General features: G+C 42.4%; 3 protein-coding genes across 3 annotated transcripts in view; all 3 read left to right on the forward strand.

The window, feature by feature from the left end:
* The first annotated feature begins 360 nt into the window (after positions 1-360).
* LOC146663232 (phosphoinositide-interacting protein-like) lies at positions 361-866 on the forward strand. The gene has a single exon (XM_085415246.1). The coding sequence runs from the start codon at positions 543-545 to the stop codon at positions 846-848; it is 306 nt and encodes a 101-aa protein (XP_085271372.1). The 5' UTR covers positions 361-542; the 3' UTR covers positions 849-866.
* Positions 867-941: 75 nt separating this feature from the next.
* Positions 942-1,750, forward strand: LOC146663233 (transmembrane protein 238-like). The gene has a single exon (XM_085415245.1). It carries the CDS (start codon positions 1,118-1,120, stop codon positions 1,610-1,612), a length of 495 nt encoding a protein of 164 aa, XP_085271371.1. The 5' UTR covers positions 942-1,117; the 3' UTR covers positions 1,613-1,750.
* Positions 1,751-6,793: 5,043 nt separating this feature from the next.
* snx29 (sorting nexin 29) overlaps positions 6,794-16,169 on the forward strand; it is a 147,880-nt gene continuing 138,504 nt past the window's right edge. The window contains exons 1-7 of the mRNA XM_085415884.1: positions 6,794-7,205; positions 8,226-8,290; positions 10,956-11,008; positions 12,503-12,627; positions 13,296-13,476; positions 13,583-13,653; positions 15,317-15,574. Coding sequence (XP_085272010.1) covers positions 7,199-7,205; positions 8,226-8,290; positions 10,956-11,008; positions 12,503-12,627; positions 13,296-13,476; positions 13,583-13,653; positions 15,317-15,574 — 760 coding nt within the window. The 5' untranslated portion in view covers positions 6,794-7,198. The remainder of the gene's footprint in view (positions 7,206-8,225; positions 8,291-10,955; positions 11,009-12,502; positions 12,628-13,295; positions 13,477-13,582; positions 13,654-15,316; positions 15,575-16,169) is intronic.

Raw genomic sequence — 16,169 nt, forward strand, 5'->3', positions numbered from 1 at the left:
GGAGTATATCCAATATATGAAACTCTGCATTTCTTTGCAACATAATAATGTCAGAAACTGCAAGCATGCATAACATTCTACACACCATCTGATTCTTGTGACAATAAGCAGTTTTGGGTTGTTTTTTCCCTGCTTTCGAATAGACAGCCTTTGTTTTGGAAGTGTACTGTAACAAGATCGTCCTGACAGCAAGCTAATGAGAGGTGATGACATTGTTGTCATCAGGTGGGCTGCGACTGTCTGTCCTCACTCAGCTGTGTGGGTGTGGTGGCCCATCTGGAATTACAGCGTGTTCACGGGTTACTGAGCAGCAGATTAAGAGATGCATCAGGCAGTCACACACTTGGTCATCGTGCAGATGATACAACTCTTTCATGTGACTTTTGGGAGGTGCTGCATTCTTGACAGATGTCTGCATGGACTGAGAGAATGAACAGAACGGCTCGGGACTGATTTAAAGAAGACAATCGGTGTCCTGTTGAGGTCCACTTGCTATCATCTCCCTTCTCTGTACATCAAAGGTACAAGGCTTTGTTTCAACTATGGAAACTTCTTTTTCGGGTGACTTTGGGAGCCAGCGGTTGTACCCAGACACACAGCCAGCAGCTGCTGAAGGCCCGGGCCGTGCTTACCTCCACAAACCTATCATCGTGATTGTGATGGGATCTCTGATGTCTGTAGCAGGCGCAGTACTTTTACTGCTCCAGTACTCAGGGGTGACTGAAGCGTCCCGCTCTGTAGCCTCGGCCTGCCTGTCTTTAGGGCTGATGTTTGTGGCGATGGGGCTGGTGTGGGTCCCCATTCTGAAAGAGAAGGAAAGGCGGAAACGGATCAGCCAGGGGGCTTGAGCAGAAGATGGAAAAGACTTGATGATGTCAAAGATAAAATGCTATTAAATGCTCTTTATAGTGCTCTGACACATCCAGTACAGTCAAGCTGGTGTGGCTCTTGCTGATAATGGCCTGAGTACACTGTACTTTGACCGTGTCACAGCAGGTTGTTTTATGTTTCTCTCAGCGAGGATCAGACTTGATTGTCTTTGCTTTTACACCGGCTGCTAAAGTTTGTCGCTTTGGATTTTCTTCCACGTCTGGATAAACTCTTTGGATAAGTTATCATGTCAACACCTGTACAGGTGGAGCCCATCATGGAGAAGAGGTACGGAGGAGTTGGCCGCTGCAAGTGCTCATTTTGGTTCGCAGTGGCCCACGACATACTCGGTGTCTTGATTATAATGATTGGGGTGTTTGGAGGACTGGTTATCCACGATCTGTTTGTCTACGGCGGGGCCATTATCCTCTTCCTCAGCCTGATCTGGTGGGTGTTCTGGTACACGGGGAACATCGACGTGCCGCCGGAGGAGCTGGAGGACGACATGGGCTTGACGAAGCAGAAGAACCGTGGACTGAGCCGGGCGGTGAGGCGCTTGTCTGATCGCCTCGCCAGCGGGATCAGGAACTCCTTCAGAAAGAGCGGCAGGCTGGTTAGACAGGGCCCCCCGGCCGACAACGGAGTTGTAAACGCCGGTGCAGATGTGTCGCTCTCTACAATCTACGACGGCACCCTGGCTTCTACTTCAAACGAATTTGTGAGAGAGACACTGTCAGTGTGAGCTGCTCCACGGCAGAACACAGAGACACGGACTGCGATCATTATATTTGCCTTTTGTTGAAAAGGATTTTGTGTTTGCTCTACCAACATGCACAACTAATGATTAGGTAACAATGAAGTGCTGCCCTGACAAGAGCCACATAATAATAATGGATACTTTATTGATCCCCATGGGGAAATTACTTGTTTTTCTCTGCATTTGACCCATTCACTCTGTGAAGCAGTGGGCAGCCCACTAAGCAGGCGCCCGGGGAGCAGTGTGTAGGGACGGTACCTTGCTCAGGGGTACCTCAGGGTAGCCGTTAAGTGGATTCGAACCGCCGACCTTCCGATCATGGGGCGACCACTTTACCTACTGAGCTATCCCTGCCCACATGATTGTACCTTGCTGATAAGATGCAAACTTTGCACACTATAACAGTGTTTTTACATGACACCGATTAAGAGACAACAGCCTCCTCACTTATCACTATTTCTGATATTATTCGCGTCACAGATTTTGACTGTAAATAGAAAATGAAAAGGTATATTGATAAATGTGTTACGGACAGCCTTTTATTGTAAAAGAACGGCAGTAGAAGTGTGCTAAACACGATCAGAGGAATGATGTGTGGTTTTTATGGTTTTTGTAACACGTTAAATTTATAACATTTACTCAAATTAATATTTTATGTTAAAAAAGCTTCAATGTCGTCACCCAAAATAAACACATTGTAGTTTTGATGACACAGGAAAGTTCCATGCTTGTTTATGTGTCATGAAAGTGATAAGTCAAGCTAAGTTTAGATCATTCAGCTATTTGCTACCAGCTGTCTGGTTTCAGGTCCCCCTGTGTGCTTATATGTGTTGCAACAATCAATGGCCCTACATGGTAAATAAAATCTATCACAGATTGGCTTCAAACTAAGAACTTAGACCTTTTATAGAGGCACAGACAATAAATCAATAAACCATGTGACGGGATGACCCTAAGAAAGCGATTCAGCCCAGAGTGTGGTTCAACTGAAGCCTTGCAGTTATGAAGGTACACAAATTCTTTAACATTGTGCAGGTCTGACCTTCTGTCAAAGAAGGTTTTGTTACAAATATAAGACGACTTATTATGACTTTCCACATTTTTTTTCGTATGTTACAGTTACAGTAGTACAGACGTGGACAAAATTGTTGGTACCCTTCGGTCAATGAAAGAAAAACTCACAATGGTCACAGAAATAACTTTAATCTGACAAAAGTAATAATAAATAAAAATTCTATAAATCTTAACCAGTGAAAGTCAGACATTGCTTTTTCAACCATGCTTCAACTGAATTATTTAAAAAAAAAATAAATGCATGAAACAGGCCTGGACAAAAATGATGTTACCCACAACTTTTATATATTTTGTTGCACAACCTTTTGAGCCAATCACTGCAACCAAACGAATCCTGTAACTGTCAGTGAGACTTCTGCAACTCTCAGCAGGTATTTTGGCCCACTCCTCATGAGCAAACTGCTCCAGTTGTTTAGGTTTGAAGGGCACCTTTTCCAGACTGCATGTTTCAGCTCCTTCCAAAGATGCGCAACAGGATTGAGGTCAGGGATCATAGAAGGCCACTTTAAAATAGTCCAATGTTTTCCTCTTAGCCATTCTTGGGTGTTTTTAGCTGCTTGTTTTGGGTCATTGTCCTGTTGTAAGACCCATGACCTGCAACTGAGACCAAGCTTTCTGACACTGGCCAGCAAATTTCTCTCTAGAATCCTTTGATAATCTTGAGATTTCATTGTACCCCGCACAGATTCAAGACACCCTGTGCTGCAAAGCAGCCCCAGAACATAACCGAGCCTCCTCCATGTTTCACATTTGGGACAGTGTTCTTTTCTTGATATGCTTCATTTTTCCGTCAGTGAATATAGAGCTGATGTGCCTTGGCAAAAAGTTCAATTTTTGTCTCATCTGTCCACAGGACATTCTCCCAGAAGCTCTGTGGCTTGTCAACTGTAGTTTGGCATATTCCAGTCTGGCTTTTTTATGATTTGTTTTCAACAATGGTGTCCTCCTCGGTCGTCTCCCATGTAGCCTACTTTGGCTCAAACAACAACAGATGGTGTGAACTAACACTGATGTTCGTTGAGCATGAAGTTCAGCTTTGATCTCTTTAGAAGTCTTTCTGGGCTCTTTTGTTACCATTCGGATTATCCGTCTCTTTGATCTGTCATCAATTTTCCTCCTGCAGATCTTAAATTTCTGAATGACATGTGCAACTGTAGTCACAGGAACATCTAGCTGCTTGGATGATTTATGATTTTGATTTTATGATTTTCTTTCTAATCACCTGAGACAACTCTTTCCTTTGCTTCCTCTGGTCCACGTTAAGTGTGGTACACACCATGTCACCAAACAACACAGTGACTATCTGGAGTCCTATATATAGGCCCACTGACTGATTACAAGATTTTAGACACCTGTGATGCTGATTACTGGACACATTATTTTCATTCTTTTCTAGGGGTACCATCATTTGTGTCCAGGCCTGTTTCATGCATTTATTTTTTTAAATAATTCAGTTGAAGCATGGTTGAAAAGCAATGTCTGACTTTTACTGGTTAAGATTTATAGAATTTTTATTTATTATTACTTTAGTCAGATTAAAGTTATTTCTGTGACCATTGTGAGTTTTTCTTTCATTTACCGAAGGGTACCAACAATTTTGTAAACGTCTGCAGATGCTTACATTAAACATACCCAAAGTTTGAAAAAGGTTGCTGAGCATACGGACAAGTTATCACTATGAGCAAAAGAAAAGGTGCTCTGAATGCTCGATATCAGGTGTGTTTCTTTCTTTTCTTTCTACTACTGGCTAAAAACATCTTTAATATGGTCATTTGAGTAATGGCTGTGAGGACAAACCTGCTGTTTAGAACTTTTTTTTATTTGGACGAGCCAATCAGAAGAAAGAAGACTTAAAGGGAGGGAGCTAAAACAGCTTCTTTTAGAGGATGGTGTGAAAAGCTGCACTAAGGCTCAGTATAAGACAAAGAAGATGTTTTTTTCTTTTAACTGTGAAAAAAAAATACTGAGTTGGACATGAGCGTAGGTTTCCAGTAACTTTTTACATTGCCAATATCTTATTTTGTAAGCGATTCTACTTGAGTTTTGTTAGCTCGAAGATCTACTTCAGACATGACTGAAGATTTACCTCTTCTTGGATAAAAAACAAAGCCCAGAGTAAATGACTGGGATGGAGAGCTGTTAAATGCCACCAACACCTCCTCCTTTATCCAAAAAACCTACAGCGATCACCTCCCAGTGTTTCGACTCCCAGTTATCTTTTGGTCCAGGACCAGCTGTGAGCTCATAAACTCTGTTCAAAGTATGAATTTCAGGGTGCTAAACTCTGAACCACCCATGTTAAATCAAATAATAATAATAATACTGATATCATGTTAATCATACACAAGTAGTAATACCATAAATTAGTATGTTGGTGCTCGTTTTGCCATGTTATTGTCCCAGACTCTCTGTCCACCTGCCTAAACACATACCCTGATTTGCTATAAAACATATAATAGGCACAGTCAAAGATAAATGCAGTTATGGAGTCTTCTGAGTCATAGAACCATGAAAGTCTATCATTGTGAACTTTTGTTGCAGGCTGAATGTCAAACATGCAAGAGTAGTTTTTTTATGACAGCTGAAGTTGATCATTACATCAGGTCCTTCAGACTTTTTAGCCGTGCATACATAAAATCTGTAAATTCTTTCACATGACTCGTGTTCACAAGACTGCATACAGCATTTGCTCCACCTGACACTGCATGGCCTGCAATAAGTGGCTATGTGGAATTTTCATCTCTCCCCAGTGCTGTCCTCAGTTAAGTCTCATATTCAATCATCAGTTTTGCTTGATACTTTTTAGATGCCAGTTTACATAGCAGTTTAACTGTTTATTCATTCTACAAACACCTGGGTATTTACAGTATGTGCTTAGTTGATGTCAGCTGATACAAATGCAGCAGTTTAAACTAGAAACAAGGTTACTGTTAACCTTGCAAAGTAGAGCACCACAGGATGTGGTGATCGAATGTACTTTATTAAAGTGCATTATTAATGTACTCTTACTTTATTCAAGTATTTCTATGTTTTCGTGTTTTCTCCTACTGCTGTTAGTACACTCAAAAAAATCTGTTGTTGGATGAACACAATTTAATCATGGCACCCTTTTTGCACACAATTTAACCAAGTACAATAAACCATTTTCTTTTGCTTATACCCCACTGCATTACGGGTATAGATATTGTTCTTTGGACTCCATACCACTTATTTTAAAGCTTTAGTTGGTTATTCTTGTCGTAAGAGATCTATTTTACAGTCATGTGAAAAAGAAAGTTTTATGTGCGCCCAATGATTCGATAACTTGTAGAACCAGTTTTATCAGCGATTACATGAAGCAACTGTTTTCTGTATTGCTTTATGAGGCTGTCACACTGGAGGAGTTTTCATTAATGCACGGCACTCTTAAGGTGGCACCACAGCATTTCAGGGGTGCTGAGGTCTGGACTGAAATAACTGGGTCATTGGAGCACATTCATTATTTAGTTTTCCAGCCGTTCTGTTGTAGATTTGCTGCTGTGTTTGAGATCATTGCTTTCTTGCACGAACTGATTTTGGCTGAGCTTTAGCTTGAAAACTACCCTCTGAAAACTTTTCCTTTTTCATGTGACCTTATGATCCTGCGGTGGACTAGTTTCTGCAGGCACCTTGTTGGCCAACAGCACCTGAAGCAGCCATTGTTAACACGGACCCCACCCAAACCTGAACTTGCTTCTGCTGCATGTTAACATCCTGTTAAAAGGGAGTTTTTCCTTCCCACTGTCGCCAGGTGCTTGCTCATAGGGGATACATATGACTGTTGGGATTTTCTCTGTATTATTATGGGGTCTTTACCCTACAACCATTGTTGTGATTTGGGGCTATATAATTAAAACTGAATTGAATTAGGGACATCTCTGGGGGAAAACCAGCTTGTGCACCCTTGTGGCAGGGCTGGTGTAAAACGTTTTCTACACTTTTGATTTCAGATAAAATATTTAATGCTTTTTACTTCTGTTTCAAACGCTAGAGTTATATTACAAAAGACTACAACTCCCACTTCCGCTTAGCCGTCATATGACGACTGTGTGTTTTGTCATGTGACCCTGGCGCTGCTATGTCAGTCCTCCGTTTCCCTTTTTCGCAGTGTCGCAGGCAGCAAACCGAAAACAGTCAGTTTCTGTCCGAAACGGCCCAACACACCTTAGACCCGTCCTGTAGCTGGTTAGAAAACACACTCCGGTTCGTGCTTGTCGCACTTTACCCGTGTATTTGGCTGTGTGCAACTCCTACATGTCAGAGTGGTAGACTCACAGCTCTGCAGCTTACCGGCAGGCCTCGCTGTTCACCGACTAAGCATCAGTCCTCACGCCGCCCTTGGGTGGGTCCGGCTCGGCCAAAGAGACAGCATGGTCCCGGTGCATCGCTAGCCTCTTGTGATTAAAGGCGACAGCAAGGGATGAATGGTATCAGTGGGGAAGTGTTTAGCTTGGATGCTACTGGAGTCTGTTTATAAGGATGAACGGTAAGATTTGCTGTTTCACTGCTTTCTGTTTCTTACCCATAAAATCACAACATGTCAAATCACGCCTGCAGGAGATTGCTCAGAAACTTGGCGAGACTTTCTAAGTTTCATTTGGGGGCCTTTTAGTTGGTTTCCATAATGTCTGATATTGTTCGACACATGGCTTTCCCCCCTTTTTGCTAGCTTTGTTGAAACGATAGATCGAGGTCAAGAATGCTCCAGGAAAACGAAGCAGTTCCGCACAATGTAAGTGGGGTTTCTCAGGAATGAAAGTGTTAAAACGGTCTTATTTTTGCAAATGTTTCCAGTGTGTAAACAACTGGAAACCCCATAATGCTTAGGCCAACTGTGACTGAAAGCTGGAAAGCACCTAATAGTTTTTATATGAGGGAAGTATGCTTGAAGTCTCTGGAAAGCCTTGAAGCTTACGGTAAGAGGTGTGTGTTTAACAAGCTCCTGGCCTAAATTCACAGGTAAACAAGCTGGTGGATGAAAGTAACTTAAGTCCCTTTGCAAACTCACAGGTGCTCCAGAGGAAACACATGACCGGGGAGCTGCTCCAGTGGGTTGGCAGCTCTTCGATGACTTAAAACCTTTGAGACAAGGAGCATCATCATTGCCATTGTGAATATGCTGTCTGGGCTGCAGGGTTAATGATTACTAATGTTGATTCGTCTGCTATTTTTTTCTGGATAATTCACTCAGCCCATAAAATGTTAATATAAAACATTGTTCCACAGTGCTTCTAGAGGTTAAAGAATCCTCACAGTACCCTGTAATATTAACGTCCATAGGCGCTTCCTGTCGCAGTTGGAGCTCAGCAGTCCTTAAACGCAGAACTTCGCAGTCAGTTTTGATTATTTATGTTGATTCCGAGCAGCCATTACTTGCCACACAACTTCATTTCCTTCTTCATTGTCATGAATAATGAATGGAGTAACGATAAATGATGGGAAATTTAATCTGTGGCAACGTCATTTTCCTCATTCCTCTTGTTTTTGTTTGTGTTACCCTCCGCAGGCACCCAGCAGACTGATACAAAGAGGCAGAACCTCCTGGAGAGGCTGCTGGATGCTGTGAAGCAGGTGAGCTACCGGTTATCTGGACGTTCTTTATGCTGGAGACGAGAAATTATCATCAGTGCTGCAGTCCACATAGACTGAGCGAGGTTTAATAATTTTAAGCCTCTGCTTTTATGGTCAGGAAATCAGCTCACATTAAATGTGTGACTAGTTGTGAGTGATCTTTTCTTTGGAACAGGCTTTTTTTTAAATTCCCGGTCAACATTTTTGTGGTGACTGAATTTGTTACAGTTCCTTCTATCTCCCTTTCTATAAACACAATGGAGGAAGTAAAACCGAGTTCTGTTGACGGCCTCTGTAACCCAATATTCTGTAGAACAAAGTTAAAAACATGGGTAGAGTCCTACCTAAAAGAACACAATGACCATGAATACAAACCCCATTCCAAAAAAGCTGCGGTTGTTTGTAAAATATGAATAAAGACAGAGTCAAACCTAGGATGCTTAATTGAAAGTAGTTGAAAAACATGAAAAAATATATACCGTAATTCCCGGACTACAGAGCGCACCTGATAAAAAGCTGCATGCTCTAATTTTAGAAAGAAAATCAATTTTGTACTTGTACAGGCCGCACCCGATTTTAAGCTGTATGCGTTTCACTTGTAATATGAGATATTTACACAGAAATATTACACGTGAGGCTTTTTAATGTTTAATTTAATCCGTAAGGTAACATAAACGTTATGCTAACATACAAAAATACATACTGCAAATGCTTTTTTTCCTCGAACAGCGCTACCTTTAAGTATACATACGTATCAGTAACACACAAATTACGTTGCTTATGGTTTTTTTACGGAACAGTGCACAAACAACATTACAACATCTCTTAACAACCGGTAAAAATATATACCGTATATATACTACTTATCAATTTTATTGGTCTACTGTTACCAGGCAAAATGTTTTTGGCTGCATGGAAAAAACAAAATGCATTAGCTGCACGTCAGTATAAGCCGCAGTGTTCACAGTGTGGGGAAAAAGTAGTGGCTTATGACCCGAAAACTACGGTACACGTTAGGGCTGTGCGATATGACCAAAATCTCATATCCCGATATAGGAATTTTATCGTCCTGATAACGATATAAATCACAAAAATGTAACATTTTCTGTAAATTCTGCAGCTCGTCTTGCGGGAAGTGTTTCCAGCTGCGCGTCATGTAGCTGGAGTCGAGTGTTTTAACAGATGCATGAAACGATACATTTTTAGACATAAGTTGTAAAGGCCGCTGTTTTCTTTGTGAGTATTTATTACACGGCGTGCTGCGGGGAAAAAGCCTGTTCTAACGTTTGAGTCTAAGGTTTATTTTTTAGCACCTGGCGGCTCTTTTTTAATTCTCATCCGTAAATAAGCTGCTCTTTCACGTGATTCCGTTTATTTTGAAAAGTCTCAACAGGATCTTGAGCTTTATTGTGAAAGGTTTATGTGGAACATAAACAAGCGGACACCGATGTTACCATCCTTGTTGCTAACGACAACGCATAAAAACAGGCGCTTGTCCGTCTGTAGTGTGGTTATATTAAATATAAGAGAAAGAGAGAACTTTAAGAAGTTAATATAGCCACTACAGTGACCATCAAAACAATGAAAAATATATTGCCGTAAACAGTTTATTTTGCAACACCAGGAAACAAACGATAGCGCAAAATGAAACGATAGATGTTTTTATATCATCATCCGATATATATCGTTATATCGAACAGCCCTAGTACACGTTTTGTATTAAATGCCAGGAATCAGTTTCAAAAAGCTGGCACAGGACCAATAAAAGACTGAAAAACTCTCACAAATGTGCTCTATTTTTGTTCTGTTTTTACTCTAGTGTGACTAAAATGATCGGTGTCTTTCATAAGTGAAGATGTAGGAAGCTTCTCCACCCTGTTCATAGTTATTCCTTATTTTATTTGGTGCCACATATGGTGCCGTCCGGGCGAGGTCTTTGCCAGAGAAGGCCGTACCTGTTTGACTGACAGTGCCAGATCACGTCCTCCCTGTCTCATAACAGCAGGGCTGCACAGTGTGGTTGCATTTAAAACATGTCCGTTTAGCAGCTGAAGTCCCACATTAAGCAAATATATGGAAATGAAATATACTGTTTCACTGTCTACACAGCAGCTGCTGCTCTCAATTCCGAAATGGGTGCGGAGTGTTTTTCGATTTTTATCTATACCTTACAGAGTGTTTCAACTCATTTTGACACGGGATACTTTTTAACGTCCGAGGAGAAAAAAACCCCTTAACTCTTATTCTACTGGATCGGGTTTGGCTTGATGCTTTGAGGGAAGATGAAACTGCATGTACGGTATCGGAGCTGGGCTGGACTCTGACACTGTGTCAAATGTAAATATCAAAACTGAGACCAGTGCTGCCAGTCAGACAAGCTTCCTTCTCAGGTTTGCAGCACCAGCCAAGCCCCTACAGTTAATTCTTGAAGGTCAGATCAGAAACACAGTTTGACCTTTAAATCATTTTCTGTAATTCCTTTATTTTGTCTGTAACCTTGTAACCACAGGCCAGGAGATGTAGCACAGATACCCTCTGTAGTGTCCGTAGAGGACTAAAGGAGGACCCGATCTGCAATTTAAGGCTTTGAAAAGTGCTGTTAGACTTTTTTAACTTAGCAGACATACATGAAGAAAAAAAAAGCAATTTCCTCATATCTTCCCAGTGCCAAATCCGCTTTGGAGGAAGAAAGGAGATCGCCACAGACTCAGACAGCAGGTAAGAGGAGCTGCCTGTTACCCAGAAATTCTTTTGCTTTATCACGATGGTTATTTATCATTCTAAAAGGTGCTTTGTTTTACGTGTGGAGCTCCAGGTCATAGATGATGTAGTGCTTTAGGCTCCAGTATGTGCTCGCGCTACCTCCAGCTTTTTCAGTGCAGCGATCTGGCTGTACGCCCAGCTTTGAGGGTTACTTTCTAAACAGCAAAATCATTTTTTTAGATGGAAAATAATTGTTGTTTTTTGTTGTTGTTGTTTTCGGTCTGAGAGCTTTAGCAGACTTTCCATCATATCCGAGCAGTGAGAATGTTCTCCTTTGTGATGTTAATGGTGGCTATGTAAGAAAAATGATGTACCAACTTTGTTTCATTAGAGCTTCACGCTGAGAGAGAATACTATTGATTCATGTTCTGTGCTGCTCAGATCTCATTTTCAGCTCTGAGTACTGGTTTTTAAGATTCAATATTATGTCCGCCTTGTAGATGAAGAGCATTTATAAAAGACTGGTTAGTGGCACTAATGCACCTGTTTTTAAAACTGCGTGCTAGTAGTAGGATGAATGACCTGTCTCCTCTCTAGGTCAGAGGATGCTGTAGCCACGACTTCCAAAAGGAATTTGTTTTTACTGTATGGTCCACAGTATAGTTTTCCACCTCTCCTCAGTTCATCTTAAAGTTGGCGACCAGTACCGTGATGCATGGTATACCCAGCAGAAAAGGACCCCCCTCCCCGTCATCACATCATAATAGTAGAGCTGGAAAAAGTGTGTGGCAGTGACCAGCTGGTTGCAGCACAAACGGCGCTTTAAATGTAAAACTGTGATGTTACCGTGCCCCTGCTCGGCAGATGGCCTCCACAATCCAGCGAGAGGGCCTCTGCTTACAGAGAACTTTGCCTCTGGCAGAACTAACAAAACAGAAAAACACATAGTCGGAGTACATTCAGTATAGGTGCGTAGCGCAAACATGGGACACAAGGGAATGTCGCTTTCTCTCATTCTCGGACACTAAAGCTCAGAAAGTTCAGGAGCTAAAAGGGCGGAGAGTTGAAGCTGCAGAGATAACCTCAGGTAAAGCTGCCACATTAGGGTCTTGGAGAGCTCAGTAGAAAAGGGATACACAAACAGAGCCTGGAGGTCATCCAGAGAAGGCGTGTGAGAGCTACTGCAGTCTTGTATGAGAGAAATCTTATATCTATAGTAGATTTATGAGATTCAAATGTGAGGCCAAATCCCATAAAGTGAAGCTGGGTTTAACCTCAGGCCTTTCAGACTATCTGCATTAGGAGAATCATTTGATATGTGATGCACTCAGTTAATTGAACATTAACATTAACATGGATTAGTTGTAGTTTCATCTGAATGTACAGCCAAAGCAACATTTCCAGTGCAGCATAAAAAGCACAGCAGGGTGAACTGGGCTGTTCTGACTATTAGGCGACACCCCCACCCGCTTGTCTTCATGTTATCCTAACCTGTCTTTGTCTCTGCAGGGTGATCTGTCTGTGCGCACAGTTTGAAGCGGTGCTGCAGCACGGTCTGAGGAAGAGCAGAGGTCTGGCCCTCACAGCTGCCGCTCTCAAACAGGCCGCAGGCTTCAGCAGCAAGACTGAAACAGGTACGCCAGGTTCCCGTACGGCTGTGAAATTGTGGGTTTAGAGTTGAAAAGTGGAGCAGAAACTTCACTTTAGCCCTCTGTGACCTTGGATAAGCAGACTTGCGGAAGGTATCCTTAAAAACTACAACCACACAGCTTATTCTGTGGAATATTAAGACAGTGTTGCTATTGAGGACAAATGCGTGACTTCTGTCATGTATATCTATTACCATATGCAATGCTTTTCTGTATTTCACAGGCAGTTAGAAGACAGGATTGTGCCTGAACCTGAGGATTTAGAGCTTACTAATGAAGCTAGGGCCTCTGACAATGCTAGAAATACAATAATAGCCAGAGTTTCAATTTTCTCTGAGGTCACATGGTGATTGTATGCAAACCAGCAGCATAACGCTCATCCCTATTAATTACCACACCTCAGAAAACACAACATTAAAACAGACCTAGTTTGAGTTCTGAGGAGAGAACAAAGGATGGAGACGGTCGGGATGGAGCTGTGTGAGTGGTGCGTGAAGGGTCCCCTCTTCTGTTAATGAGAGGGGGGATGTGCTGAGAGAGTCTTTTGCAGCTTCTTTTCTGCCCTTTTGAACTCTTACTTAACTCCAGAGCAGTTGTTTTTCACAATGGAGGTGGAGCTTATTCTTCCTCTTTCCTTTTGTCCCGCTCGCTAGAGTTGACTTTCTGGTTCTACGTGAAGGAGCACCTGAACCGCCACGAGCTCCAGCGGTTTTACTCCCTGCGCCAGATCTCCTCAGAGCTCGGCCGAGGTCGTGCCTGGCTGCGCTGCGCCCTCAATGAGCACTCGCTGGAGCGCTACCTGCACACGTTGCTGGCTGACCGCCTCCGTCTCGGGTTAGTGACAAGCCCCCTCGTCAGTTATGCTCCGCACACATTTTCTCAGCTAGGTGGGATTTTTTCTTTCTTTTTCGCTTGTTTATAGATCTTTTGTGTTTTCTAGATCTTACTATGAAGACTGGGCTTTTGTGCTTGATGAAGAGAGAGCTAGTATGCTTCCCACCATGGCTGCAGGTGAGCTTGTGTTTTGGCATTAAATTATTGGTGGTAAACACACTAAACAGCTTGCTGACACAGCAGGAGAGTATAGGGTTCAAACTTTAATACAGACTTTCAGCACTGTGCAAAAGTCTCGAGTCACCCAGGAAGTTCTTGTAATCGGATTTTTGATCAGCCATACGTCATCATTTCACAAGCATCTGATTGGTAACAGCTTCATTTTTCAGCATGAACATGATTTCAAACACACCTCCAGTACATATAAAGCATACCCGGATAGAAAAACGCATAACAGGACACTATCAGCCATGGATTGGCCTCCCCAGAGCCCGGGCCTAAACATCTCTTGACAGAGAACAGAACAAAAGGCAGCCAACATCCAAAGAAGAGCTTTGAATGTCCTTTAAGAAGCCTGGAGAACTATTCCAGAAGACCAATAAGCTGTACTGTTCTGCTCAGTATTAGTTTGCTCCATTTAACAATAAAGGTGATCATACCAAGTTTTCATTTTCATGCTCATGATAATTGTAAAAATTATTTTTTCAAGCAAAATATAAAGAAATGAGGAGTGGTGCAAGACTTTTGCACAGTGCTTTATGAGTTGGTTATAAGTTAAGCTTAAGTAACATAAGTGGAAGCAACTCAAACTGTTAAAGCTGGATGTAGCCACTCTGACATCAGACAGTAGCCTCTTTACTGCCACCTGAATATTAGCATTTTGGCTAAAGCTATTTAGTTGCAGACAGAAGGCTCTAGGTAGCTTGAATGCATCCACAGACTGTATGCCTGCATAGCCCAAACACATCTGCATACATTTCACCACAGCTTAAAACAAAGCACCAACTTGTTGGATGGCCTGTTGGTGTAATTAGCCACACAGCAGGGCATATTATGTCTGATAAACAAGGTTAAAAAGGTCAGCTCAGCGACTCAGATAATGCCTAACAGGCAGCCAGGGAGCTACGGATGTCCATGTCAGCTCCCATCCGGCATTCAGATTGTTGGAGACTCATAAAATAAAACTCCACTCTAGGACGTGCAGTTTGCTGCATTTCCACACTGGTTTCGTTTTTCAGCTTCTTCTGTGGCCCCTCTCATACAACTAAGCCCGAGGTTTAAAATTCCCTTTTAAAATATGGTCCTTTTGCTGGGCTATATTTGTTGCCCCATTATTAGAATTTACACACTGGAAGATTTAAATTCAGCCAACTTATGGCTGCATTTTTAGTCTTTAAATGTTGTGTTCTCGTGTGTTACTAACCACACTCAGTCTCTCTGAAATGACTTCACACAAACGGAGCCGCTGTAAAACACAGGAAACTGACTGACTTTGCACTTTACTTGTTAAGCATGAGTGGGTTTTTGCTGACAGTTTAAGCTCCGACCCCATTTATGTTAATGGGCGCACTGGTGCTGTTGAACTATTGATGAGCACAACTCGGATGAAAACAAACCATAAAATTATTTAGAATGTAAACCACTGATCTTGTGCCAGAGCATTATTTCTTTTTCTTCTTCTTCTTCTTCTTTTTTTTTTTTTTTTTTTTTACATCTCGGGCAGATTTGGTGTGTGCACCCAGAAATACTTAGCAAGCACAAAGAAAGTTCAAAAGCTTCATGTGTTCTAGTGGAACTAAAGTACATTTCACTTCCTTCTCTCTCCATCTGCTGTGCTCAGGTTTGAACTCCATTCTGTTTGCCATCAACATTGACAACAGCGACCTGAACGGCGCCGTAACACGCGGAGGGTCCTCAGTGTCGCACCTCCTCAAGGAGTCCACGCAGGGCATCGGCAGCCTGTGGAAAGAGTCCACTCAGGGGGTTAGCAGCCTGCTGCGAGAGATCGGCACAGCCACAGCTGTGGTGCCTGGCTTCACCCCTAAAGTGGATGGGGCCTCCGACCCACTCCCTGTGGTGCCACGCAGCACCTCTGCTGGTAGGGCAACAGCAGTGTTTGACTTGCTGTTATATGCAAGAAACTGGTGATTTTTTTTTTTAGTTTTGCACTTGATTGATCCAAACACTTTCTGTTTATTTGCTTTGTTTTAGTATTGCAGTATATGTGTTTTTGTAAGTGTCACAAAACCAGCAAAAAGCAACATATGGCTCAGTTTGTGCTTCCATAATGGATGCTTAAACAAGGATGCAGCTCGAGGCATCTGCAGCAGAGAAGAATCCCACCGTGAAGTCTGACCTCATTTAGAAGTCTGCCCCAGTCTGTCCCGTCGGGGGGAAACTCACACCATTTTCTCTCCATATGTTCTCCTCAACGGGACTAAAGCGCCTTTAGACTTTTAACTGTGCGCTGCTGAAACTTTCTGCTGAAATGAATGTAAATGAAATTCTAAGCTGCTGCGCCGGCTCCTCTGAGTGGGAAAGCCTATTCAGATTATTCACCGCTAGAAGACTTGCTAATGCACAGCCAGCCTCTTTGGCTCTGAGAGGAAGGAGACAGACTTTCTTTTATCGTCATTCATCTGTTCCTCACAAAAGCCTTCGAAATGACGATAATTGCTTAACAGTCATCATGA

Source organism: Rhamphochromis longiceps, linkage group LG8, assembly GCF_057381845.1.
Source record: "Rhamphochromis longiceps isolate RC_006_pf linkage group LG8, R_longiceps_female_GT1.1, whole genome shotgun sequence".
NCBI classification, from domain to species: Eukaryota; Metazoa; Chordata; class Actinopteri; order Cichliformes; family Cichlidae; genus Rhamphochromis; species Rhamphochromis longiceps.